This window comes from Macaca thibetana, chromosome 3 (genome assembly GCF_024542745.1).
Source record: "Macaca thibetana thibetana isolate TM-01 chromosome 3, ASM2454274v1, whole genome shotgun sequence".
Taxonomy (NCBI): Eukaryota; Metazoa; Chordata; class Mammalia; order Primates; family Cercopithecidae; genus Macaca; species Macaca thibetana.
In genome coordinates, this window is record NC_065580.1 from 865,893 (window position 1) to 892,755 (window position 26,863).

Consider the following 26,863-nt stretch of genomic DNA (forward strand, 5'->3'; position numbering starts at 1 on the left):
TCCCGAAAAGTAACTCCTGTACTTTAAAATAAAACAAAAAATTCTGGTAGGTATCCTGAATTTGGTATAATTTCTTATTCTTAAGAGAGTTTAAATAAATCTGTGCAATGAGGAACCCAAAATAAGGAAATTATCAAAGTAAGAGGTTTTGTTTTTCCTAAAAGTAAATGGCGGGACTTGATGGTTGTCCTGGTACCCAGCTCGCTGCCTGTCTTCCGGCGTGGAGTGAGCTGGTTCTTTTCCTGTGGGAAGTTGATTTTGTGAACAGGAGAAGTTGAAATCAGGAACTGCCTTAGAATTGTGTCCCCATCTTCAAACAAGAACCGACTTTACAAACGCCAAAGACATGGGGAGGCCCTTGGCCGTTTCTGCCCCTGCTGAGCACACACACGTCACTGTTGTGATGGAGTGGACTGACAGGCGTGTGGGGTGGAGGTGAACTGGAGGTGGCCAGTTGTGGCGTCCCTGATCCCCAAGGATCCACCTTTGCAGTAAGGCATGGTCACTCATCCATGGTTGTATGCCCCCCAGTTTCTGCTCACATGTGACATCTGTGCCCGGCAGAACAGTCCCAGCACAGAAGGAGTGTGAGCCTCAGGCCCCTCCTCCCAGCACAGGGGACAGACAGGTGTCTCTGCAGGAACAGGGCCAGCAGTGTGCCCAGAGGCTGTGCAGTGGGCAGGCCCTGGTGCCTGCAGGAGAAGCCTTGGCCCGAACTTGCCAGCATGGTCAGTGCCTGCTGTTCGTGGTAACTGAGTGTGCGGCAGGGCAGATAACATGTCATTCATAACTGATGTGGGGACCTGCCTTATAGGTCTAAGATCCAGGCCACCGTGCAGTCCTCAGGATGGGGCACCCATCTTCCTGCTCTCTGAGGCATTGAGGCTGAAGTTTCCAGAGTCTTCCGGGTGATTCTCCCTCCCCCAGCTACCCAGTTTGACTGCAGACCCTCCCCTGCGAGGAATGCAGCCATGTGTGTCAACCTCCAGAAACGGCCTGCGCTGAGAGTGTGGCCAAGGCTAGGAAGGGACAGGTCCCCAAAATGCTGGGCTGGGGCCGTGACTGAAAGCCTCAGAATAGGGGATGATTTACTAGGGGGCTCCATACTCTGGATCAGCAGGTGAAGGGGCCTGAGCAACACCGACCCCTACGTGCAGCGGGCAGGGTGGGGCCGGGTCACCTGGCTGAGGTAGGGCTGCACGTCACCCGACGGAGCCCCTTGGTTGGCAGCCCAGGGAAGGGGGAGGGGGTGCAGGGAAGGGGGAGGGGGCACAGGGAAGGGTGAGGGGCGCAGGGAAGGGGGAGGGGGCGCAGGGAAGGGTGAGGGGCGCAGGGAAGGGGGAGGGGGCGCAGGGAAGGGGGAGGGGGCGCAGGGAAGGGGAGGGGGCGCAGGGAAGGGGGAGGGTGCCCAGGGAAGGGGGAGGGTGCCCAGGGAAGGGGAGGGGGCGCAGGGAAGGGGGAGGGGGCGCAGGGAAGGGGAGGGGGCGCAGGGAAGGGGGAGGTGACGCAGGGAAGGAGAGGGTGACCAGGGAAGGGGAGGGGGCGCAGGGAAGGGGGAGGTGACGCAGGGAAGGGGAGGGTGCCCAGGGAAGGGGAGGGGGCACAGGGAAGGGGGAGGGGCGCAGGGAAGGGGGGGAGGGGGCGCAGGGAAGGGGGAGGGGGCGCAGGGAAGGGGGAGGGGGGCGCAGGGAAGGGTGAGGGGGCGCAGGGAAGGGGGGGGGGCAGGGAAGGGGGAGGGGGCGCAGGGAAGGGGGGGGCGGGAAGGGGGGGGGCGCAGGGAGGGGGGAGGGTGCCCAGGGAAGGGGGAGGGGGCGCAGGAAGGGGGGGGGGCGCAGGGAAGGGGGAGAGGGCGCAGAGAAGGGGAGGGTGCCCAGGGAAGGGGGAGGGTGCCCAGGGAAGGGGAGGGGGCGCAGGGAAGGGGAGGGTGCCCAGGGAAGGGGGAGGGGGCGCAGGGAAGGGGGGGCGCAGGGAAGGGGAGGTGCAGGGAAGGGGGAGGGGGGCACAGGGAAGGGGAGGGGGCCCAGGGAAGGGGGAGGTGACGCAGGGAAGGAGAGGGTGACCAGGGAAGGGAAGGGGGCACAGGGAAGGGGGAGGGGCATAAGGAATGGGGAGGCTGCAGGGAAGGGGAGGCTGCAGGGATGGGAGAGGCGGCAGGGGAGAGGGAGGTGGCAGGGAAGGGGGAGGCTGCAGGGTGTCCCCAGGCTGTGGCTGGGCTTCCAGGGAGGTGGTCAGTCCCTCTCATGTGGAGGTGGCTGGCTTCTGTCCGGGCCACTGCCAGGTCCCTTGGTCATGGGCTCTTGGCAGAGGGCTGAGCACTGTCTCCTGCTGCCCCCTGCTGCCCTCTGAGCCCTGTCTGCAAGTCACAGGCAGGGATGGGCAATCGAGCCTGGCAGGAGCCACCAGGGCTGCCTCCCTCTTCTCAGAGACAGATCTGGGAGGAGCCAGAAGCCTTCCTCCTCCCTCTCTCCCTCTTCCTTTTGTCTTTGAATTTGCAATCACAGCTTTCATCTGAGCCTTGGGCTAGAGAAGCCAGACGCTCTGCCTGCACGGGTGCCTGAGAAGAGGGTCCAGGGGGTCTCTGTCCTCTCACGCCCAGCCTGGCAGAGGCAGCCCTGCCTCCAGGCTGAGGTGCTTTAATCTCTCACTTTTCAGGCTTATTCCTAGAATAGGGGTTCTTAATGTGGAACTGGCTTTCCATTCCTGCCTGGATACCGGCCCTGGTTTAACACGTTGTTTTTGATCCAATAGAAACATTTAGAAAACCTCAGTGGGGTGTGGGGACTCCTTGGTCCCAAGAGTGTATGCTGCTGGTGAGGAGATGCTGAGATTGCGGGAGTAGCTATGGCCCAGGCACTGCCCACCCATCAGCAGGCAGGCGCCTCACCCTCACCCCCCTGCAGTGGGCAGGGCACATCCCCATTTACATCTGAGAATGCGAGGGAGGGGGAGGCTTTGCCAGGTGCACAGCATTGTGTTTGCCACACAGGAGGTGGAGTTGGAGCCTGGGCACCCTGCTCTCTCTCCAGAATGTTAAAAATGAGGATGATGTTTAAAAAGAGCATCTCTTCAAACACCGCACCTTCCTTTTCTATGATGACGCGTTCCTAGAAAAGAATGTGATTTCACATAACCCCAGAGCCTTAGCGTTTTCTGCAGGGAGGGGTGGGAAACATGGCTGTGATGGGAATCACACCTGGGATGGGCTCTGGCATTGACACCCACAGTGGTGAGACCGCCACTGCTGCAGGTGACAACATCAGTCATCGGAGGACCTGCTCTAGGCAGTAGGCACTGGGGGTCCTGGGGTTCTGGCATGTTTTTTTGTAAGACTGTAGAGGGGGACAGGACAAAGATAGAGTGACCGACAGTAAGAGGGTCGGATCAGGTGTGGGGGCTGTGAGCTCTGAAGAGCGGAGGAGGCTGGCAGGGCCAGGTGTAGATTACTTAACTCTCCTTCATTATATTTTTTAGATGAGGAAATCTGTGTGTGTTCCTTGTACCAAGTGAGTGGTGGTGACACAGGTGAAGCCCCCGCATCCCCTTCTCAGAGGCTGTCCCGGTTCAGGTTCAGCGACTTCCCCAACAGACCCCCGTCTCCAAGTTTGCACAGCCATGGGGTCCTGGCATTCCCGTTGGTGCGTGAGTTGGTGCCGTCTGGGAAGATGCTTTCCTGTTTGCAGTTGGATCCAGGGCCTTGGTCATTCCGGCCTCAAAGCACGGTCTTCAGTGAGCCCCTCTCAGGAAGGGAAATGAGCGAGTGGCCAGCAGCTCACAGGCCTCCGAGGAGTCCTGTCTGCAGCTTGGAGGCAACAGGTGCTGAGCCTGCCTTCCAGGAACCTCCCCTCCTCCCTCTTCGGTTCCTGCTGTGGGATGCCAGCTCACATCAGCCAGCTTTTATGGGCCTCAGTGGAAAGTACAGCACACAATTCAGAAGACTTGTGTGTCCTGCTGCTGACTACAGCCTTCCCCTGCCCTTACAGCAGAATCAGGCGAGAAGCCTGAACCCAGGAAGGGCCTTCCACCGTGGCAGTAGAGACAGAGTCGGGCGGGGGCCATGGATTTTTAGGCCATGCCTGCCTTGGCCACAGCGACACCCAGAGATGGGAGAGAGCAGAGCAGGTGCATATGGGACAGGATGTGCTGAGCTTGCTTCCAGCCAGTGAGAGAGGTGGTGGGCTCTGTTCACATTTACTGTATTTCCACAATGAACTACAAACTCTCCATAAACATCTCTTAGGAGTGATTGGGGTGTGAGAGGCAGATCCAGCCTGGCTCCTTGCAGACCTGGATCCATTTTCATCTTGAGAAGGGTAAGAAAAAAGGGGCACCACAATGATGACAAGATAGTGCTTAGAATTCTGAGGACACAGTAGGGAAGCAGAATCAGAACAAGATCAGCATGCATGCATGAGTGTACCCATGTGCGTGTGTGCATGTGTGTATATGCTTACATGTATGTGTGCATGTGTGTATGTGTGTATGCATGCAGGTGTGCGTGTGTGTACAAGTGTGTTGGTGATGGGCATGACTGCATGCATGTGTGCATGTATGAGTGTGCATGCGTGTGTGTGCACATGCTTGTGTGTGCATGTGTATGTGGGCACATGCTCGTGTGTGCATGTGTGCACATGGCTTGTGTGTGCATGTGTATATATGTGTGCACATACTCGTGTGTGCATGTATGTATATCTGCACATGCTTGTGTGTGCATGTGTGTATGTATATGTGTGCACATGCTTATGTGTGCATGTGCATATGTGTGCACATGCTCGTGTGTGCATGTGTGTATGTGTGCACATACTCGTGTGTGCATGTGTGTATGTATATGTGTGCACATGCTTGTGTGTGCATGTGCATATGTGTGCACATACTTGTGTGTGCATGTGTGTATGTATATGTGTGTACATGCTTATGTGTGCATATGCATATGTGTGCACATGCTTGTGTGTGCATGTGTATATGTGTGCACATGCTCATGTATGCATGTATGTATATGTGTGCATGTGTGCACATGCTTGTGTGTGCATGTGTGCATGTATGTATGTGTGTGCATGTGTATGTGTGCACATGCTTGTGTGTGCATGTGTATATGTGTGCACATGCTCATGTATGCATGTATGTATATGTGTGCATGTGTGCACATGCTCATGTGTGCATGTGTATGTGTGCACATGCTTGTGTGTGCATGTGTGTATATGTGTGCACATGCTCGTGTGTGCATGTGTGTATGTATATGTGTGCACATGCATGCATGACTGGATGTGCTTGTCTCTGTGCTGAAGCGGGAGGGATACCCTGTGGACACAGAGTGAGGAGGAACCCCTGAGCGCCACAGCCCTGCTGTAGGGTTCAGCAGAGGAGCAATTTGAGAATTTGGGGAATGTCACATGTTTTCATGCAAAAAGGTGGCTAATACATTGAAGTGAAGGATTCCAGTTTTAAGTGTTGGGCACACACAGTTAAGGGCCCCACAGGCCGCTGTTGGCTTTCCTTGTGGATTTAGCTTCTTGGCCTCAGAGTGATGTCTGGGCTGTAGTGTGTGCACTCTGGGAGCCGACAGGGTGCACAAGTCCAGGGCGCCATTTGCTGCCACACGTGGGGTGTGGAGCCCACTTGAGGAAGGTGTGTGCCCGAGGCTCCTGGGCTGGGTTGAACCAGTGTCTGCCGGAGAAAATGTCTTCTCTGGATGATTTATGGTCATAATTACTATTAGTAGGTGGCTGATATTTAAAATGAAATTTGCTCTTTCATAATTTTAGAACAAATAACACAAATAACTTAGCAGTCAAATTAGCATATCGACTGGCTGGGTGAAATATGCATAACATTTGCAGCTCTGGTGATAATGTGAAACGCTGCTGCTGTGTTTGCCTCTCACCGTGGAGGGCTGCAGGTTTTCACTGCTGCTTCTCATCAGTCTTCTGGAGTAATGAATCAGGCTGGGCACATGCCAGTAACAGGTGGTTTTCCAAGGTCAGGATCCAAAAGATCCTTTGATGCACATCTCGTTCAGATCACATCTAATTGTCAGCCACGATTAAGGCAGAGACAGGAGGAAAAGAGGCTTTCTTCCTGGTGCCTCTCCTAGCAGAGCTCCATCATCTGCCATTTCCACATGACAAACAAGGAGTTAGAACGAGAGCTCTGCCTGCAGGGTCCCTGCATCTGCCTTCCCCCAAGGTCTCTGTTCCTCCACACTGGAGATGCACCCTAGAATTCTGGGCAGAGTCCTGTACTCCTGCCAGAGCCGGGACCAGAGACGTTCCACGACGTCGGACTAACCTCCAGCACGTTTCCGGTGTGGTCACTCCTTACTGTTCCCAGCTCCTTCTCTGTGAGCCTCTGTGTGCCTAGGGTGGAGGGGCCCTCACCGCTGAGGCTCTTCCCCTGGGAGGCAATGAGGGGAGCCTCGGAGGTCAGTGTGTGAGGATCTGAGAGGTCCGCTAACCTTCATGCTGACCTTTTCAAGGTCATTGCTTTTGTGGGGAGTGGTGTCTGCCTCTCCTCCTGCAGTTCCAGTGCCAGGTGTGTGTCTCTCAGAACGTTCCCTGCCACGCTCCTGTTGGCCATTCACCTCCTCTGCCTGGCTCAGGCACTTGTTGAATGAATAATGCAGAGAATGCAGACCCAGTGTGGGGTTAGCTCATGGGTAAATGGGATTAAGAAATGAAATGTTGGCCAGGTGCGGTGGCTCATGCCTATAATCCCATCACTTTGAGAGACCAAGGCAGGTGGATCACTTGAGGTCAGGAGTTCGAGACCATCCTGGCCAACATGGTGAAATCCCATCTCTACTAAAAATACAAAAAAATTACCTGGGCATGGTGGTGCACACCTGTAGTCCCAGCTACTTGGGAGGCTGAGGCAGGGGGATTGTTTGGACCTGGGAGGCAGAGGTTGCATTGAGCCAAGATCACGCCACTGTACTCCAGCCTGGGTGACAAAGCAAGACTCCATCTCAAAAAAAAAAAAAAAAAAAAAAAAAAAGAAGAAATGCTCTTTTTCATGAGATTATGTTATTTCAAAACAAAACAAAACACCCCAAAAAACCAAAAACAACCTGCTGGGATTGGAGGCTTCCGTCAGTGGGCGTCCACCCGCCTGTTCTGGGTGACCACCCGCCTGTTCTGTGTGACCACCCACCTGTTCTGGGTGTCCACTCGCCTGTTCTATGTGACCACCTGCCTGTTCTGGGTGTCCACCCGCCTGTTCTGTGTGACCACCCGCCTGTTCTATATGACCACCCGCCTGTTCTGTGTGTCCACCCGCCTGTTCTGTATGACCACCCGCCTGTTCTGGGTGTCCACCTGCCTGTTCTATGTGACCACCCACCTGTTCTGTGTGACCACCCGCCTGTTCTGTGTGACCACCCGCCTGTTCTGTGTGTCCACCCGCCTGTTCTGTATGACCACCCGCCTGTTCTGGGTGTCCACCCGCCTGTTCTATGTGACCACCCGCCTGTTCTGGGTGTCCACCCGCCTGTTCTGTGTGACCACCCGCCTGTTCTGTGTGTCCACCCACCTGTTCTGTGTGACCACCCGCCTGTTCTGTGTGTCCACCCGCTTGTTCTGTATGACCACCCGCCTGTTCTGGGCGTCTACCTGCCTGTTCTGTGTGACCACCCGCCTGTTCTGTGTGTCCACCCGCCTGTTCTGTGTGACCATCCGCCTGTTCTGTGTGACCACCCGCCTGTTCTGTGTGTCCACCCGCCTGTTCTGTGTGACTGCTGGCAGGCGGTGGTGGTGGGCATGGGCTGGGCAGGCCAGGGCTGCACCTAGGCCACCTCCTGGAAGGAAGCAGACCCCAGCCAGGGGCCACCCTGCGACTGTGAAAGGCTCCCGAAGCTGTTATGAGATGAGGGAAACGACCTCCTCCCGTGAACTCCCAGCATTGGGTCCTGCTAGGCTCTGTCCTGCCTTAGTTCCGGAATGATGTTTAGTTTTAAAGCATCCGCATGTGCTGGTTTAAGGCAACCGATTGCTTCCTCTGTAAGGCTTTTAGGCCAGCTCCCTCATGAGGAAATAGTGACTGGAAACTTTAACGTGACCCTGTTGGTGAATCTGTCAGTGATTCATAACTTTCTCCGGATTCCTCAGTTTCTTTGTGCACCGATTTGCTCCTGGGCACCTGCCCTGTGTCAGACACACAGAGGGCATGGGAGGAAAGGGTACTGAGGGTGGAAAGAGGCATGCGCCCGGCTCCTGAACTCCAGGAGAGGGAGATACACCCTAATCCACAGTCACTGCACAGTGTGGTGAGTCCGGAAACAGACGCCTGGGCAGCGGTGGGGGGAGAGTCTGGGGCTCCCGCGGGGATATTAGCGGATGAACAGGCGTTTGTCGGTTGGTGAAGCAGGATTGAAGGCACTATGCTTCGCAGGAATGAGTGAAGGACACGGCGTGTTCAGACCACACCCGGCCTTCGCTGGCAGTGAGACTCCCGCGTCATGACCCTGGGGCCCCCCCGGTTCTAGTGTTCTGTCTGCTCACGCCCTTGCCAGAGCCACTGCCTAGCGGGGTGGTGCTTTCTGGACCCATCTGTCTGTGTTTTAAGATGGGCGTGGACGTGGAGCCGAATGCCAGCCTTTGCCAGACTGCCCGGCCGCGGTGGATGCTCGGCTTGGGGTCGCCCGGCACCACGGAGCTTTTGGAGCCCCTTCCTAGGTGCGGATCGAGGTGCTGCCTCTGCCCGGCGTCTTCTCCAGGGCCTGGCCCTGCCTCTCTGGCTTTTCCTGCCCATCTTTGTCTCCGCTGCCTCCTTTCCTCTCCCGACACTCTCATGTGTCTCTTGTCTGTGGCCACGGATGCCACGGTTTGCTTCCCACGCAGATGGGCTCTCCGTGGAGCGTGATACCTCCCTGGAAGCCTCCGCTCCCCGGGGCCCTGCAGCCTCACTTCGGGAGACCCGGTGCGCGCAGTGGGCACCTGGTCCAGGGGAGGTGCCCAGGGGAGTCCCCGGCCCCGCTGCTGATCCTGCTGCCCGGGGTCTCCTATGCTCCTATCATGACGCTGGCTTGACCCTCAGCCGAGAGCTGTGGGCCTGGTCCAGGTGAGAGCTGGGCTCCGGGACAAGGCCAGGAGGCCTCGCACGTGGTTGAGTCAGGGGAGCAGCGTTCTGGCTTCAGAATAATGGTCACCATCTCGGAAAAGCTGGATCAGAGGAACCTGCTCGGCCGGCAGTTTCTCTGACTCACCAGTGGGCCAGGGCGGCAGCCTCGGGGGCACCCCCTCCTACCCCCAGCTGACCGTGTCTCTTCTCTGTTTCCCTGCAGGCTGCCTACTCGAGGAGGGCCTCTGCGGAGCGTCCGAGGCCTGTGTGAACGGTGAGTGTGGGGTCCTGGCTGCTGCGCCCTGGTCTGCCCTTCTCCTGCCCGCCGTGCGCAGCGCCCAGCCTGGTGAGCCCGGCCTCTGGCCTGGAGTTGGGGCCGCCCAGGCGCGCTGCTGAGAGGAGGCGGGTGGAGCCCCGGAGCCATGGGCTGTGGCCTCATTGGGTCGGGGGGAAGAGGGTGCCCGGGTGCTGGGCACTCATCGCACCAACCCTTGCTTTCTGATTTTGTTTTGTTCTGTCCTTCGGCAAGTTTTTCATCCTTGTTTAAAAAAATTTTTTGAGAGAGAGTCTTGCTCTGTCTCCCAGGCTGGAGTGCAGTGGTGCTATGTCTCACTGCAACCTTCGCCTCCGGGGTTCAAGCGATTCTCCTGCCTCAGCCTCCTGAGTAGCTGGGACTACAGGTGTGCACCTCTCCCCCTGGCTAATTTTTTTGTGTTTTTAGAAGAGACAGGGTTTCACCATGTTGGCCTCAGGTGATCCGCCCGCCTCGGCCCTCCAAAGTGCTGGGATTACAGGTGTGAGCCACCACGCCCGGCCAGGTTTTTCGTCCTTTAAGCCACCTATTTTCCTCTCTTATCAGGCGGATAAGAAAACACGTGCAAATGCTGCATTTTCAGGCTGGGCTGAAAGCCCATGAGGAGGGCAGTTACTATGAAATACAGGGAGCAGCGGTCCCGCGGAGTCCCTTCCGTCTGGTGGGTTCAGACAGAGGGCATCTCCAGAGCAGAGGCCGTCCCGTCCTGTCTGATGCTGATGAACTGGGCGCTGTGCGCTCTGAAGGCGCAGGGGAGGCGTAAACTCCAGTATCCTCAGAAAAGCGCTGGGCAGAGCCGCCTTTCTCCAAGTCGGGCTGCGTGTGGGCCCGGGACGCGCTGAGCGTGGCCTTCTCTTTCCCCAGCTCCCAGCCCATCTGTCCTCAGACTGTGGGCAGGAGTGGATTTAATCCTAGCCAGGATGGAGGGGCCTGCCCAGAGGCCCCTTGCACCCACTAATCTCTGCACAGACGTGGGTGCCGGCGGGGTGCTGGCCTGGGGTGCCACCCTCCTGAGGTATTTCAGGACAGGCCTCACCTGCACTGCTGCATCCTGGGGGAGCCGAGGTGGATGCCTCTGAGGGTCCGAGAAGCGAAACCGAGGAGCTCATGCGCCCTGGGGTGGGACCAGTCCTGGGTTCCGGACCGAGCCTCTTGTGTCTGTGCCTAGGCAGCTTCTGGGGTCGGGAGGGGAAGCCACGCTGGAGGCGCCAAGAGGAGAGCAGGTCCTCGGCCACCGCAGCTTCTGCTGTTGCCTCTTGTTTGGGGAGATTCCTGTGCCGAGTGTGACAAATGGGAACCGGCAGCTCGTGGGGTGCAGCGTGGGTGGCGGGTGAGGTTCTGGCCCAGCCCAAGACCCCCGGGGCTCCCTGGCATCTACTCCGTGCAGCTTTAATTTGGAGGCAGCCTTAAGAAAAATAGGGATATTGAAAAGCCTATGTCGTCTGCCTGGACTCAACAGCGTTTGATGATAATGGAAGCAGGTGTGTGTGTTTAATTTAATTGGAGCTGTAAGTAGCTCCAGCAGAATAAAAGCCGAGGCTGTTTCCCCAGTTCCTTGACAAAGGCCAGCCTGGGTGTCTGGCTGTGATCGTTCTCAGACGTTTTTCTCCCCAACCTTGACTTGCCTCCCGGACATGGAGTCGTCTCAACATCATATCCAGATAATGACTGTGGATTCTTTGGAAGAGAAAAGCAATTTAAATGTAAATACCCATATTCAGGCCTTGATTTATAGAAACAGGTGATATTTGATTTTTTTTTTATGATGCAGTGGAGGTCTAGGAAACAGCGAAGCCAGAGGCGCCCAATCTTAGAAAACTGCTTTGCGAGGCTGACGGGAGCGATAGGAGAAGTGGTTCCTGCGCTGCTGGCTCAGATTTATGGTTGCCATGGTGACTGGTTTAGCCCGAGGCTGGTGGGCCAGGGGTGCAGCAGCCCAGGGTGCGGTGGGGGGTGGCTCCAAGTCCAGAACATTCTGTCACCAGCCGCAGGGTCTCTTTCTCTGGCTCCCTCTCTCTCTTTCCCCCTCTCTTTCCTTAAGGTACATGCAGGAATATATAATCTTATCAAGCTTGGATATGTTTTTTAAAAGCCCAACAGACCTTGTTAATAGAAAGAAAGTCAAAAGATAAACATACTGCCTCACACCCATTAGGGTGGCTAGTTTTTAAAAAACCCTGAAAATCGGTGTTGGTGAGAATGTGGAGAAATCGAACACTTGTGCACTGCTGATGGGAATGTAAAATAGCGTTGTTGCTGAGGGAAACACTATGGTGGTTTCCTAAAAAATTAAAAATAGAGTTTGTAATTTGCCTCAGCAACCCCACTTCTGGGTACGTACCCCATAACACGGGAAGCAGAGACTTGAAGAGCTGTTTGCACACCCACGTTCATAGCAGTTAATGCGCAACAGCCAGAGGCGAAAGCAGCCCAGTGTCCGCTGATGGGCAGATGGACAAGTGGAACGTCCATCCACGTGATGGAATAGTACGCAGCCCCGAAGAGGAAGGGAGCGCTGACATGCTGCAACATGCGTGGACCTTGAGGCTGTTATGCGGAGTGAAATAAGCCAGTCACAAAAGGACAAATAATGATTCCACGCATGTGACGTACTAAAGACAGTCAAGTTCATAGAGACAGAAGGTAGAGTGAGGGGACCAGGGGCTGGGGGACGGTTGGGGTGTCAGTGTGTAATTGGTGGAGTTTCAGTTTGGGACGATGGAAAAGTTCTGGGAATAGATGGTGGTGATGACTGATCAAAAGTGTGAACGTAGTTAACACCACCGAACTGTACACTTAAAAATGGCTAAGATGGTACATTTTAATGTGACATCTATTTTACCACAATATGCAATTGAAACTATGAAATTGCAGCCTCTGCATGTGCGTGTTTAATGTAATTGAGTGCTTCAGCTGTGAGGGTTTTAGGCCAGCTCCCTCAGGAGGAAGTGGTGATTAGAAACTTTAAAGCGACCCTGGGGGTCAATTCCTTGGTAATTCATAACTCTGGAGTAACTTTGATTACTATAGAAAAGATTGTAAGTGTTCTGGAAGTGAAAACTTAAGATAAAGCAGTCACGTAATCCTGGAACAGCTTGTAGAAAAGAGAGTTTAGATGCTGTTACATGGGCATCCTAAATATGAGGAAAACAGGTTTCAAATAATTTTTAAAGTGGATTTGATTTCATGGTTGATAACTTTAAATGGGACACATCCAAAAACAGGTGGTATGTCCTAAAAATTCTAAAGCTATAATAACTACTCCACGATAGAAAAATGGAAAACAAATCTATGAAGATTAAAATAGATCACACTTATGTCAGGAAGCGAGCTGGTTGCTTTCACGCCCTGCTGGTGGGAGCATGGCCTGGCATGATCGTGATGGACGCTGACTGGCCAGCGCGTTCACACCACGTAAGTGAGGTAGCCCGTGACTCAGCAATCCGATTCGTGAGAATATGCCCTAAGAAAATAATCCATTACGCAAAATACTAAAGAAAACTTGAAGTACAAAGTTGTTCTTTGCAGTGGTGTTGATATTAATTTTAAAACAGTAGACAAATCGTTAATATTAAACAAATGAGAATGCTTCTTTAAAGCCATGTTATGGTCACATGATTCAAATGTTAAGCAGACATTAAAAGGGAAGTGTTCAAAAAGTTGTTAATAACATCAGAAAGTGCAGGTGGTAGAAAGTAAAGAAAGGCCGGGCGTAAGCCTGTAATGAAAAAGATCACGAGGTCAGGATCCAAAACTGAAACGTCTAAAAAAAATACGATTAGTCCCACAGCTATGTGAAAGGCGGAGCTATGGATAGCAGGCCACTGCGCTCCAAAGAGCTAAAACTCCGTCTCAAAAAAAAAAAAAAAAAAAAAAAAAAAAAAAAACAAAAAAAAAGAAAGAAAAACTATCCACGAAAATACGATGTGTGAAAATATGGATAGCAGAAAAAGCTAAAAGAAATATATGAAACTGTGAATAGTGGCTCTCTCTGGGTAGCGACTTTTATTTTCTTCATATTTCTCTGGTTTTCCAATTTTTCATGCCAGCGTGTTCCTGCTAAAAGAAGAGAGGTGGGAAGGAGGCACATGAACAAACCACCACTCCCTTTTAGCTCAGATCCCTGGAAACAGCCACCCAGAAAGGAGGAGAGGCCTGTGCAGGGGGGGGCGCAGAGGGGTGGCTGAGCAGGGGGGGCGCAGAGGGGTGGCTGAGCAGGGGGGTGCAGAGGGGTGGCTGAACAGGAGGGGGCGCAGAGGGGTGGCTGAACAGGAGGGGTGCAGAGGGGTGGCTGAGCTTCTAAGAGTGCGTCACGACCACACCACAGCGCTGGAGCCCAGGGACAGAAACCCCGGACGTCCAGGAGGGCAAGGGGAGAAAGTTGAGCTCCCTGCTTGGAGGGAGGTGGAAGAATGGTGACAGGTAGGGGAGGGATGGCTCAGCTACACACCTGTCGGCTCCGTGTCTTGTGGCTCAAGGCTGAGTTATGCTGTGACGACCCACAAGCCCTGCGCTCGGTGGCCCAGGTGACATGGGCCTGTGGGCCGTTGCAGGGTGTCTGCCTTCCCTCTGCAGGTGCCCTCCCGGGACGCTGCCAGCCAGGGCCACAGCAACAGCTGCTGGGAGGGGTACCCTTGCGCTCGTGGCTCACTCTGCGGGCCACGCTGATGGTGGGGAGGCTCCTCCTGCAGCTGACTCCCCGTGGCGGGGTCACAGCCACAGCCTTCACGTCTGCAACGGCAGCATATTCGATTCCAAGCCCTTTCTCCGCTGAAGAGGGCAGAAGACCACCAGGAACCGAGGACGTCTGCGGTGCTGGAGTGTTGTTCGGCCGTGGAAAGGAAGGAAGGAAGCACCTGCACACTGACGTGGAGGAACTTGGAAAACTCTGTGTTCAGTGGAAGAAGCCGAGTCACAAAAATCACAGGGGCATGATTTCATTTATACAAAATGTCCAGGCGGCCAGGGGCGGAGGCTCACGCCTGTAATCCCAGCACTTTAGGAGGCCGAGGCGGGTGGATCACTTGAGGTCAGGAGTTCAAGACCAGCCTGGCCAACATGGTGAAACCCCGTCTCTACTACAAATACAAAAATTAGCTGGGCGTGGTGGTAGGCATCTGTATTTCCAGCTATTCGGGAGGCTGAGGCAGGAGAATCGCTTGAACCCAGGAGGTGGAGGTTACAGTGAGCCGAGTTCGCACCATTGCACTCCAGTCTGAGCAACAGAGTGAGACTCTGTCTCTAAATAAATAAATAGGTAAATAAATAAATAAGTCCAGGAGAGGTAAGTTGGTAGAGACAGAAAGTAGGTTGTGGCCGTGTAGGGCTGGAGCAAGTGTTGGGGGCATGGGAAGTGATGGCGGAGGGGCAGGTTCCCTTTGGTGGTACTGAGAGGCTCTGAGGTGGACGGTGAGGTGGTCATGGAACTCTGAACATTCAGCAAACCATTGACTCCTTAAGACAAGGACTTGTTCTGTTGCTGAGGTTGGCATGCAGTGGTGCAATCCTAGCCTACTGGAGCCTTGAACTCCTAGTCTCAAGTCATCCTCTTACCTCAGCCTCGCTAGTAGCTGGCACTACAAGCACACACCATCATGCCTGGCTATTTTAAAATTTTTTTGCAGAGATGGAGTCTCCCTATGTTTCACAGGCTAGTCTTGAACTCATGACCTCAAGTGGTCCTCCCACCTTGGCCTCCCGAAGTGCTGGGATTACAGGCATGAGCCACTGTGCCCAGCCAACTCCTATACTTTAAAAGGCTGAATTATATGGTATATGAATTATGTTTCAATAAAGCTGTTTTTAAAAAGAAGAAAAGAGAACTGAGGATACAGTTAGGCAAGGAGGTAAGCATAGTGGAGGATATAGCCAGAGAATTGCATTTCCTTAATAAGGGGTTACTTCCCTGACCCCAGACAGATGAGCTTCCTCCCAGGATGTTCAACCCGACACAGAACAAGATGGTTGAAAATGCTGGCTCCACCATCTGGGCACAAAGCAGAACAATAAACCCGTCTCTCTCAGATTTGGGAGTTTTTCTAGCAAACAGTCACCTCCCAGTGCAACTTAGGCACTGAAAGCACTAGGGTTGTCCCCTAAGTGGAAGACTTTAGAATATTCAAATCCAGAGTGTCTCCCTAATTCTTCGAAGCCATGCGATTAACCGTATTTGGATTCTCGGCCACAGCAAGCAGTGAGGGCCATCTGTGGGAAATTATTGATTGAGTGAGTGGACACAAGATAAATGAATCATCCTTTCATGGCACAAGAGACACCCCCATAGCCCTCAAATAAAAGGTTTATATACCACAGTGGGGAAAAAGTAGTTTCTCACCCCTCTCTGGGTTCATGGCTGAGACTTGTAACAAAAGACAGATTAATAAGAGAAAACCCTACCCACTTACTGAATATTGTTTTTATATGTCACATGAGAGCCTTCAGAAATGAAGACCCAGGAAACAGGAAAGGCTGTTTTTATGGACAGTTGTGTAGAAGTGTGATCGGAGGGCAAATGGCGTGCTCTGATGTCATAGGCTGAAGGGCTCAGCAAGGCCTGTCCAGAGTCTTCTAGCTGCTTCTGCTGGAGATAAGGACATTCCGCTCTGGGCATAGGGAGGCCCCTCTGTCATGAGGGGCTTATGACCTGCCTCTGAGGAGAAGGGGCCGGGGGAATTCTGGTTTCTGTGGTCTGCTTCTGCCGTTTTCTCGAGGGCCACCCTGCCATATTTTGAGGTAGTGTGTCCCGAATCCAGTCTATATAAATTTTGCATATCAATTCCCAAAAGTGTGCTTCAGAAACTACCCAGGAAAAGCTAGTGAATGGGCTCATTTGTGAATATCAAAAAACCACTGATTGAGCATCTACAGGCAGACCTTGGAGATACAGTTGGTTCAATTCTGGGCCACTGCAATAAAGCAAATATGACAATAAAGTGAGTCACACAGATTTTCTAGTTTTCCAGTGCATATAAAAGTTACGTTTCATTAGACTGTGTTCTATTCAGTGTGTAATAGCATGATGTCTAAAAAGCAATGTACAGGCCTTCATTAAAAATGTCATTGCCAACAATACGAATGATCACCTGAGCTTTCGGCAAGTTGTAATCTTCCTGCGGGTGGAGGGTCTTGCCGCAGTGTTGATGGCTGCTGATTGATCAGGGCTGTGGTTGCTTGAAGGTTGGGGCGGCTGTGGTAATTTCTTAAAATAAGACAAATAAAGTTGACTGCATCAGTTGACTCTTCCTTCATGAAAGATTTCTTTGTAGCATGCAATGCTGTTTGGTAGCATTTTACCTTTCCATACTAGAACTTTTTTCAAAATTAGAGTCAATCCTTTCAAACCCTGCCACTGTCTTATCAAATAAGTTGATGTGATATTCTGAATCCTTTGTTGTGGTTTTCACAATGCTCACAGCCTCTTCACCAGGAGGAGATTCCATCTCCAGAAACCACTTTCTTTGCTCATCCCTAAGAAGCAGCTCTTCACCTGTTAAAGTTTTCTCATGAGATTGTGGCAGTTTGGTCACATCTTCAGGCAGCTCTGCTAGTTCTAGTTCCCTTGCTGTTCCCACCACATCTGCAGTTCCTTCCTCTACTGAAGTCCTGAATCCCTCAAAGTCATGCATGGAGGTTGGAATCAGCCTCTTCCAAACTCCTGTGAATGTTGCTATTTTGACCTTCCTCCATGAATCACAAGTGTTCTCAATGGCATCTAGAATGGTGAGTTTTTTCCAGGAGGTTTTCAATGTACTTTACCCAGATCAATCAGAGGAATCACTATCTATGGCAGCTATCATCTTACAAAGTGTGTTTCTAAAATGTAAGTCTTGGCTGGGTGCGGTGGCTCATGTCTGTAATCCCAGCAATTTGAGAGGCCGAGGCAGGTGGATCACAAGGTCAGGAATTCAAGACCAGCCCGGCCAACATGGTGAAACCCCGTCTCTACTAAAAATACAAAAATTAGCCAAGCGTGGTGGCGTGTGCCTGTAATCCCAGCTATGTGGGAGGCTGAGGCGAGGAATTGCTTGAACCCGGGAGGTGGAGGTTGTGAGCTGAGATTGCACCACTGCACCAGCTTGGGCGATAGAGCGAGACTCCATCTCAAAAAAAAAAATATATATATATATATATAAAATATATATATAATACATATAATTACAATATATTATATATTATATTATAGAATATATTATTAATATATAATATGTTAAATATAATATATAATATATGTAATATATATGTATGTGTATGTGTCTTGAAATTATTTTTTGATCCCTGGGCTGCAGAATGGATGAGGTGTCAGCAGGCATGAAAACAACATTCACCTCCTTGTATAGCTGCATCACAGCTCTTGGGTGACCGGTGCACTGCGAATGAGCAGCCATATTTTGAAAGGAATCTTTTTTGAGCAGTAGGTCTCAATAGTGGGCTTAAAGTATTCAGTAAACCATGCTGTAAACAGGTGTGCTGTCATCCAGCTTTGTTCCAGCGACAGAGCACAGGCAGTCATATATTTAGCATGACTCTTAAGGGCTCTGGGATGAGCAAGTGTTGGCCTGGGCTTAAAGGCCTCGGCTGCATTAGCTCCTCACAAGAGAGCCAGCCTGTCCTTTGAAGCTTTGAAGTCAGGCACTGTCTTCTCTCTAGCTGTGGAAGTCCTAGATGGCATCTTCTTCAACGTAAGGCTGTTTTGTCTACATTGAAAATGTGTTGTTAGAGTAGCCACCTTCATCACTGATCTCAGCGCGATCTGGAGAGCTTGCTGCAGCTTCTCCATTAGCATTTGCTGCTGCACTTTACACTGTTATGTTATGGAGATGACTCCTTTCCTTAAACCTCGTGAACCAGCCCCCTCGAGCTTCGGAGTTTTCTTCCGCAGCTTCCTCACTTCTCTCAGCCTTCATGACATTGAAGAGTGAGGGCCTTGCTCTGGATGAGGCTCTGGCTTAAGGGAATATTGTGGCTGGCTGGCTCTATCCAGACCACTCAGACTTTCTCCGTATGAGCAGTAAGGCTGTTTCACTTTCTCATTTTCTGGAGTAGCACTTTTAATTTGCTCCAAGAACTTTTCCTTTGCATTCACAACTTGGCTGTTTTACACGAGAGGCCTTGTTTTTGGCCGATTCTTGGCTTTCGGCATGGCTTCCTCACTAAGTTTAATCATTTCTAGCTTCTGATTTAAAGTGAGAGAGGTGTGGCTCTTTCTTTCACGTGAACACTTGGAGGCCGCTATAGGGTTGCTAATTAGCCTAATTTCAATATTGTTGTGTCTCAGGGAATAGGGAGGCTGGAGGAGAGGGAGAGAGATGGGAGAATGTGGAGGAGAGGGAGAGAGATGGAGAATGGCTGGTCAGTCACGCAGTCAGAACACACACAGCATTTATCAGTTATGCTCACTGTCTTCTATGGGCACGGTTCATGGTGCCCCAAAACAATGACAATAACGCCAAAGAGTACGGATCACAGCTCAGGGATCCAGCACTGTGGAAATTACCAAAACATAGCACAGAGACAGGCGATGAGCATGTGCTGCTGGGAAAATGGCGCCGATGAACCCCTCCACTGGGTTGCCACAGGCTTCAGGGTGAGACGCAACCCCCACGACGTGGAGCGAAGCTGGAACGTGCTCCTAGGAAGGTCTTGCTCCTCAGACTCTTTATTTAGGTTTGATCAAGCAGTGAACTCAATTTGTGCTGCAGAAACAGTTACCAGACCCTACCTTCTTGGAATCTAGAATCCCAATTGGGAAATTGTTGCCAATTTGTGCTGCAGAAACAGTTACCAGACCCTACCTTCTTGGAATCTAGAATCCCAATTGGGAAATTGTTGCCAAGTAGAGAACCAGCAGGTCAGTCATTGCACGGTGCTGCTGTCATTACCCAAACAGAAACAGCAGTCGGTCTCCAGAGCCGGAGTCCCCGCCCCCACAGCAGTGAGGACGACGACCACTGCGCCACGGAGCTGGCTTGCGCCTGCCATCCCGTGGTACCCTGTGAGGTCTCTGAGAATTCGCCTACGGGCGCTGGAGGGTCGGGGAATGCAAGGCTCATTCTGCCCACCCCCACAGGCAGCAGCCAGGACCTGGCCTCTCCGCCGTGTGGCCTCAGCATTTCCAGGCTCTCTGAGTGGTTTGTGATTCACAGAGCGTAGATCTCTCAGTTGCTACCTCATCTGTTTTTCAAATCCACTGTGCTTTTCCGCAGCCTCCCAGGTGTCAAAAGTTATCTTATTTTTTTTCCAGTTCCATAAAACAGAACAGCTCTGAATATCAGAGTTGCTGCCACACTCTGGGTGTCCCCCAGATCACAGCAGGAGCTGGCAGACCCAGCCTGAGATTGCTAACCATGAAAATGAAGAGGAAAAAAAGTTCTGAGCTCTTCCAATGGAAGCGTTCACTTGATCTGCTTCCTTCAGACCTCAAGAAGGCTTTAGTCAGGAAAGAAGAGCAGAGGAGAGAGGGAGGGAGGCTGTCGGCGAGTGGGTCACCCTTCGGGAGCTCCAGTCCTCTTTGCAACAACATCCAGGCTGTTTTGAGCGCTCAGAAAGTCCAGGCTGAGGACCTCCTGTGCCTCGCCGCCCCACTCACGTTGACTAACATGAGCCCCGCTCACAGCCTTAGGGTGAGGAAATTGGAATTCAGAAGAGTTCGGTGACTTGCTCTAGGCCACAGCCCTCAGGCAGCCACTTTGCACCAGTCTGTCTGCATCTCCGGCCTCTGTTCTTTACCTCTTCTGCCCCCGAAACACTCACTCGAGGGTCCTGTTCTGTGGTTGTCCACAGCTGAGAAACAAGGGAGCCGCTGCCCCCAACAACGTGGGTATTGTTAGATGTGTGTTTCCCCAGTGACTGTCGCGGTGACACGTGTTATCATGTCCTGTGGGGCCTCTTTCACCTCCGCTTCTGTTTCCCCAGTGACTGTCGCGGTGACACGTGTTATCATGTCCCGTGCGGCCTCTTTCACCTCCGCTTCTGTAAGTTACTGCTCCCATCTTTGCCCCCTTCCCACTGAGTTTTGTCTTTTTCTTGGACTGTGTGGGAGCTCCTTGTCATTGAGAACAGGAATACGTCTGCCATACAAGTTGCTAATTAAAGAGTCACTGAATTACATCTCTGTACGGCATGTACACAAGTCAGAGTCCGCTTTTATAAGTTGTGTCTCTTGTCTGCCCCCTACAGTCATCCTGATGTGAAACCTTCAATGGCTCCCACTTTCCCGCAGAATCAAGTCAAAACTGAAGGGCAGCCTTGGGGTGTGTGGTCCTTCTCCATGGGGGTCCAGCTCAGGGACGCATTGAAAGCAGCTTCCTTATCAGGTTAATTTCAGCATTATTCCCACTCCACTTTCTGGCCCATGCCCTTGTCACGGCTCCACATCCCACCCGTTCTTCGAGAGGCAGAGCGGGCCTCTGCCTCCTCGTTCATGCTGAGCCTTCCTTTCCTGCTCTTCCCCAGTGACGCCCATTGCTCGCCCTACACTCAGCACCAAATGCCAGGAGAATGATCAAGGCCTTGTGCTTTCACGCCCCTTCCAGTTTGCAGTTTCCTGAGTGTCTGTACGGTGCTCCTTTCCCTCCTCTAGCCATCCACTGCAGTGCACCTGCAGGAGTCCTGCTTGATTCCTGGACAGTTTGGGTCCTGGAGACTAGACGTAGCAGTCATGGGCTGAGCCTTCTTGATTCAAGCAGCACCCGGGGCTGTGGCTCCCGTGCCGTGTGATGACCCACTCGGCCCACTGTCTTTGCCACCGTGCCTGCCCCATGCTCCATGGTGACTCTCCAGCAGCCCGGCCTGCCTACCACCCCTTGCTCTTCCCACTCGGTTTCCTGCCCACAGGCTCTCAGTCCTGCCCCTGCCCTGCTGACCAGCACTGTCGGTCCTGCCCCTGCCCCGCTGACCAGCGCTTTCTCCCCTTCTCTGTCTTCAGGTGCCTCCCTCTTTTCTGGCCAAGGGTGGATGTGTGGGGACAGAGGTGGGGACACCCCCTGAGCTCCCTGCCTGTCGGGGCAGCCATGGGGACTGAAAAGAGCAGCCTGGCTGAGGCTGGGCTGAGCTTTCAGTTGCTTTTTCCAGAGAGGCCCTTCTGCAGCCCGTAGGGGGCCTAACCCCATCCCAGGCCACTACCCCATCCCAGGCCACTACCCCATCCCGGGCCACTACCCCATCCCGGGCCACTACCCCATCCCGGGCCACTACCCCATCCCAGGCCAGGCCGAAAACCTGGGGTTGGGGGGGGTGATGCTGCCTTGGAAATAGGCGAATTTCTTGAACTTACAGGAAGTGTACACTATTGGGGTGTCAAAGAGCTTTATATTTTGCTTTAATAGAAAATTCAGCACATTCTTTAAAATCAAATTCTCAGTTGCCTCTACTCTTGAGCCCACTTTGGTATTATTTTAATAGTGGGCGACGGCAGCAAAGTCTGATTTTATGAAAAGGGAAGATGTTGGCCATTACAGCATTACCCATTTTTCTCTTTCAGGTGTGTCAATTAAAATCAATTAAAAAATGAATTATACATATATGGATATATTCAAAATGAACAGTTTGGAACTATCTAAAATAAAAAGTAGAAATTCCTTTCATGTCCCTTCACCAAATCTCACTCTGACTTAGAGGTAATAGACATTTTCCATTTGCTGTATGCCCTGTTTTCTGTGCGTGTTAAAATATGTCAGGCAGGACTGCATGATATGTGTTTAATGAAGAAAATCTAGCAGCCGGGGCACTGAAATGGTCTAACCATCTTTGCATTATTGGTTAGCAATGAACGGGACCATCTAAGTTGTTCCAGCCACCTTGTGAGCAGGGCCCCACCCCTTCGTCCTCTCAGAGGGGCTGAGGCAACAGGAAGACCCACAGCTGTGACACACGAAACTGCATCACTCCGTGTGACTGGCAGTCTCATTCCACTCCCAAATTCCAATTAAACCTAAAAGGGGATGGAAGCAAACGACTGAATTGAACTGTGTGAAGCTCAGCTTTATCTGGTGTATTAACGGAAAAAGTAACGTGATATTGAGACTTCAGATTAGTGACTTGAGGTAAGTTAAAATCAGTTCAGCTCAGTTTGGGTCTCACACACACATGAGCTCAAATGTGCGTGTGTGACCCCAGCCTATGGCTCTGAAGATGCCATTCGCTCCTCAAACTTTCCAGGCGCTTCTCTTATCAGAAGTTTGCTGGGAGGAAGGAGAAGCGGGAGGAACAGAACCAGATTGACATTCTCGCATCTCCTCTTCTTTGGCGTATTTATAGCATCCCGGCTGAGGATGCCCTCGTTTTAGAGGAACACGTTTTACATTTTTTTCCAGCCTCCAGGCTGCCTGGCAGCCTCAGGCGGAGAAGCAGATTGACTCGGTGTCAGGGTCACACTCACAGGCCCCTTGGCGGCACAGACAGGGTGATGGTGCCTGCTGGGGCCCCTCTCTCCTCTCCCTCCCAAGCGGCGTCTGTGCTGTGAATTTTCACGGAGACTCGGGCTGATCCTTCATGCGTCCTTTGCTGGCAGTTGTTGGTGACTTACAGTCATTCACGTGCTGGGGATGGACAGCCCTGCTATCTTGTGTTGGGACAGCTGTGTGCATCGGTGTCATTGATATGATTCGAATTCGATGCTATCTGGTGTGGCTTTGTAACTAAAATCATAAATACTGGAGAAATGATGTGTCTTGTTCTAAATTAACAGTGGAGCCGGGTGCAGTGGCTCATGCCTGTAGTTCCAGCACTTTGGGAGGCCAAGGCAGGCGAATTGCTTGAGCTCAGGAGTTCAAGACCAGCCTGGGCAACATGACGAAACCCCTTCTCTCCAAAAAGTACACAAGTTAGCCAGGTGTGGTGGCAAGTGCCTATGGTCTCAGTTACTCTGGAAGCTGAGGTGGGAGGACCACTTGAGCCCAGGAAGAGGAGGTTGCAGTGATTAAGCCATTGAACTCCAGCCTGGGTAACAGAATCAGACTCTGTCTCAAAAACAAACAAAGCAACAAACAGCGGGAGGAATACAAATCATAGTAAGTATGATATGCAGGTTTCAGAGCCCAGATGTGCAGCCCTGGATTTTGAGGTCTTCCCTCAAGTCAGGACTTTAAGGAAAGAACTCTGGGTTTTGTATTTCTGCACAGTGAGGTTCTAATATCTGACTCCCAAACTTCTTCCCCATGAGACTGCCTTAATGATGCTTATGTAGACTGGACTGGAATTCCCACTAAGAGAATGAATTACCCGTTAACCAAGACGGTCTCCAGGTGTGTGTGTGTGCCTTGGCTTGGAATTCCAATTTCACATTAGTTAGAATAGCTACTTTACCCCACAGGCCTGAGAGGAGAGGTAGGATTCAAGGAAGCTGGAGAGTGAGCCCAGCAGTGGCACATCCTAAAAACCCCGAGAAGGTGTTGGAGTGCCCGGCTGGGGCGGGGGTGTCAGCTGGGGGTGGAGGCAGGCGTGGCCTCCCAAGAAGGTGGGGTTGGAGTGCCCGGCTGGGGAGGGGGTGTCAGCTGGGGGTGGAGGCAGGCGTGGCCTCCCGAGGGCGTTTTCCTGGGGGTTCCTCTGCTGAGTGGGCCCGTCCTTGGTGATTGTCCCTGGTGCACGGCAGGCTTGTTAAGCAGGGGCGAAGCGTGCACAAGGTCACATTTCTCCAGCATCCTCATCTTCATGGTCTCACTGGGAGAGTGGCCGGGATGCCTGAATCAAGGGAACTAGAACAGGTGCTGAAGCTGTTCCCACCCACAGGAGGAAGAGCACCGTCTGGCCCCAGGCAGGGGAAGCCGGGAGTCCTGGGGCCCTTTGGGGCCTCCCTAGACAGGGGAAGCCGGGAGTCCTGGGGCCCTTTGGGGCCTCCCTAGACAGGGGAAGCCGGGAGTCCTGGGGCCCTTTGGGGCCTCCCTAGACAGGGGAAGCCGGGGAGTCCTGGGGCCCTTCGGGGCCTCCCCAGAACTGTGCTCTTTGGTGGCACCCACAGGCTGCTCCTCTGGGACCTTGTTGCTTATCGGGTCCTGAACCCTCCCGCCTGCCACTGTGGCGTCAGGGAAACTCATTTCTCCCAAGCGCCCCCAGCTCTTCTGCATGAGAAGCTGGAGACTGTGCTGCAGTTGGGGTTCTTACGACCACCTTCCTCCCTCGCCAGCGTCTGCTCTGGAGCTGAACAAGGACCACCAGGCTCCTCAGGTCCTATCTCCGTGGGGCACCGGGAGGTACAAATGCCAGTTTGCATCATTGCCCTGTGTTCAGCTCTCCAGGATGCCCATGTCTGTAGAACGCGGTGTGCACGGTCCCACGGGGCGTCCTGTGGCGTCACCCGGCCTCTCTCCGTGACTTCTCTCCCGCTAAACAATGAGTGCTTCCCAGGAGCCAGGGGACAGCCCCACTCCCGACTCCCTCTGTGGTCAGACAGGACCCGCCTCGTAGCCGACCTTGGGAAGAGGGCCCCTCTGGGAGGCGGGGTGCCCACGTTCTGCTGGGCGGTTGACTCCAGTGGAGGTGGCCCCTATTTGGGTTGGGCACCTGGGCAAGCTCCGTGCCACCTGCCAGCATTTACTAAGATGCTCCTGAAAGACCATTTTCCCCTTTATCTCTAGATGCTGGATTGACTTTCCCGTTGATCAAATTAACTTTCTAAAGCCTTAAATTTCAGAGATTTGAGAGGATAAGGAATGGTTTAGTAGATGAAACTTATTTGCATATTTCCAGTGGCATGTCCAAAAACTAAATGGGGTTGAGCATTTCTCAGGGAAAAGTTAACTCGGAGTGCCAGTTACAGGCAGTGTTTTCCAGAGGTCCCGGGGTCCAAGGCCTTCCTGTGGCTGAATCTGCTGGTTTAATCCGCTTTTTGATGAAGGAGCAAGTTCCGAACGTGGAGTCCTATAGAGTTCGCTGTGCCTCTTGCGTTGGCCTGGCTTTGCTGTGGCTGATGACCAGCTGTGAGGTTGCGTTGGCCTGGCTTTGCTGTGGCTGATGACCAGCTGTGAGGTTGCGTTGGCCTGGCTTTGCTGTGGTTGACGTCCAGCTGTGAGGTTGCGTTGGCCTGGCTTTGCTGTGACTGATGACCAGCTGTGAGGGGACATGGTGGGTCTGCACAGCGGGGACTGGGCCAGTGCTACTCCCGCCCAGCGCCAGGGCTGACCTCATTTGCTTATACCCTGCTTTTGCTTTTGGTCTCGTAAGCGCGAGATCTTGATGTCTACCTAGGAATGTCACTGACTTAGGAGAAAGGGATTTTTTTCTTTTACCATGTGAAGGGGCGTCATGGGCCTGGGTGAAAGAAATTAAGTAAATTAGAAATCAGCCCCAAGGAATGTTAATATCTGAGATTTATACTGGAGTAGTTTTTGCTTCACAGTTTATTTTCTTTTAAATACTTAAAACATTTGGTTTTTAAGCTATTTGTAGCCAACCTTTTTTTTTTTTTTTTAAATTAATGTTTAAAACGTTCCCCCCTGCCCAATCTATCATGGTCGACTGTTAGACGGTTGGCTGTGCTGTTTTCAAGGCTGAGGTCAAGTTTGAATGAGCTCGTTTCAGATCACTGTAGATTTTCTGAGGCTGACAGTGTCCTTGGGACCCATGTTTGGGGATGCGTTTTGCAGTTTACGAAGCTGAGGCTGACAGTGTCGTTGGGACCCATGTTTGGGGATGCGTTTTGCGGTTTACGAAGCTGAGGCTGACAGTGTCGTTGGGACCCGTGTTTGGGGATGCGTTTTGCAGTTTACGAAGCTGAGGCTGACAGTGTCGTTGGGACCCGTGTTTGGGGAATGTGTTTTGCAGTTTACGAAGCTGAGGCTGACAGTGTCGTTGGGACCCGTGTTTGGGGATGTGTTTTTGCAGTTTACGAAGCTGAGGCTGACAGTGTCCTTGGGACCCATGTTTGGGGATGCGTTTTGCGGTTTACGAAGCTGAGGCTGACAGTGTCCTTGGGACCCGTGTTTGGGGATGTGTTTTGCGGTTTACGAAGCTGAGGCTGACAGTGTCCTTGGGACCCGTGTTTGGGGATGTGTTTTGCGGTTTACGAAGCTGAGGCTGACAGTGTCCTTGGGACCCGTGTTTGGGGATGCGTTTTGCAGTTTACGAAGCTGAGGCTGACAGTGTCCTTGGGACCCGTGTTTGGGGATGTGTTTTGCAGTTTACGAAGCTGAGGGTGACAGTGTCGTTGGGACCCGTGTTTGGGGATGTGTTTTGCAGTTTACGAAGCACCCACTGCCCAGAGAGCCGGGAAACCTTTTCCTTCTCTTTCCTGGAGTCTAGTTGCCGTGGAGATTGTCACTAAATTATGGACGCGGGAGAGGCGAGCCGCGCTCCTAGGTCTCTGACACGCGGCTCCTCAGTCAGGGTGTGCAGACACAGCAGAGGCCGCGCAGTGGGTGCGGCTGGCCGTCCCCGCTGTCCTGGGCGTGGATGCAGCCTCCCCGAAGCAGCTCATTAGAGGGGTTTATTCAGAGAGTGGAGTGCGCTTGTGGCAGGAGGAGCTTTACGGGTTTTAACATATGTTTACAGCTCCTCTTTCTCCTTACCAGG

The 26,863-nt window shown here is 52.6% G+C and overlaps 2 protein-coding genes across 2 annotated transcripts in view; one reads left to right on the forward strand and one right to left on the reverse strand.

Annotated features, from left to right (window-relative positions):
* Nucleotides 1–26,863, reverse strand: part of DYNC2I1 (dynein 2 intermediate chain 1) — an 850,736-nt gene that overhangs the window by 457,194 nt on the left and 366,679 nt on the right.
* PTPRN2 (protein tyrosine phosphatase receptor type N2) overlaps nt 1–26,863 on the forward strand; it is a 1,007,974-nt gene that overhangs the window by 87,946 nt on the left and 893,165 nt on the right. The window contains exon 2 of the mRNA XM_050785710.1: nt 9,272–9,322. Coding sequence (XP_050641667.1) covers nt 9,272–9,322 — 51 coding nt within the window. The remainder of the gene's footprint in view (nt 1–9,271; nt 9,323–26,863) is intronic.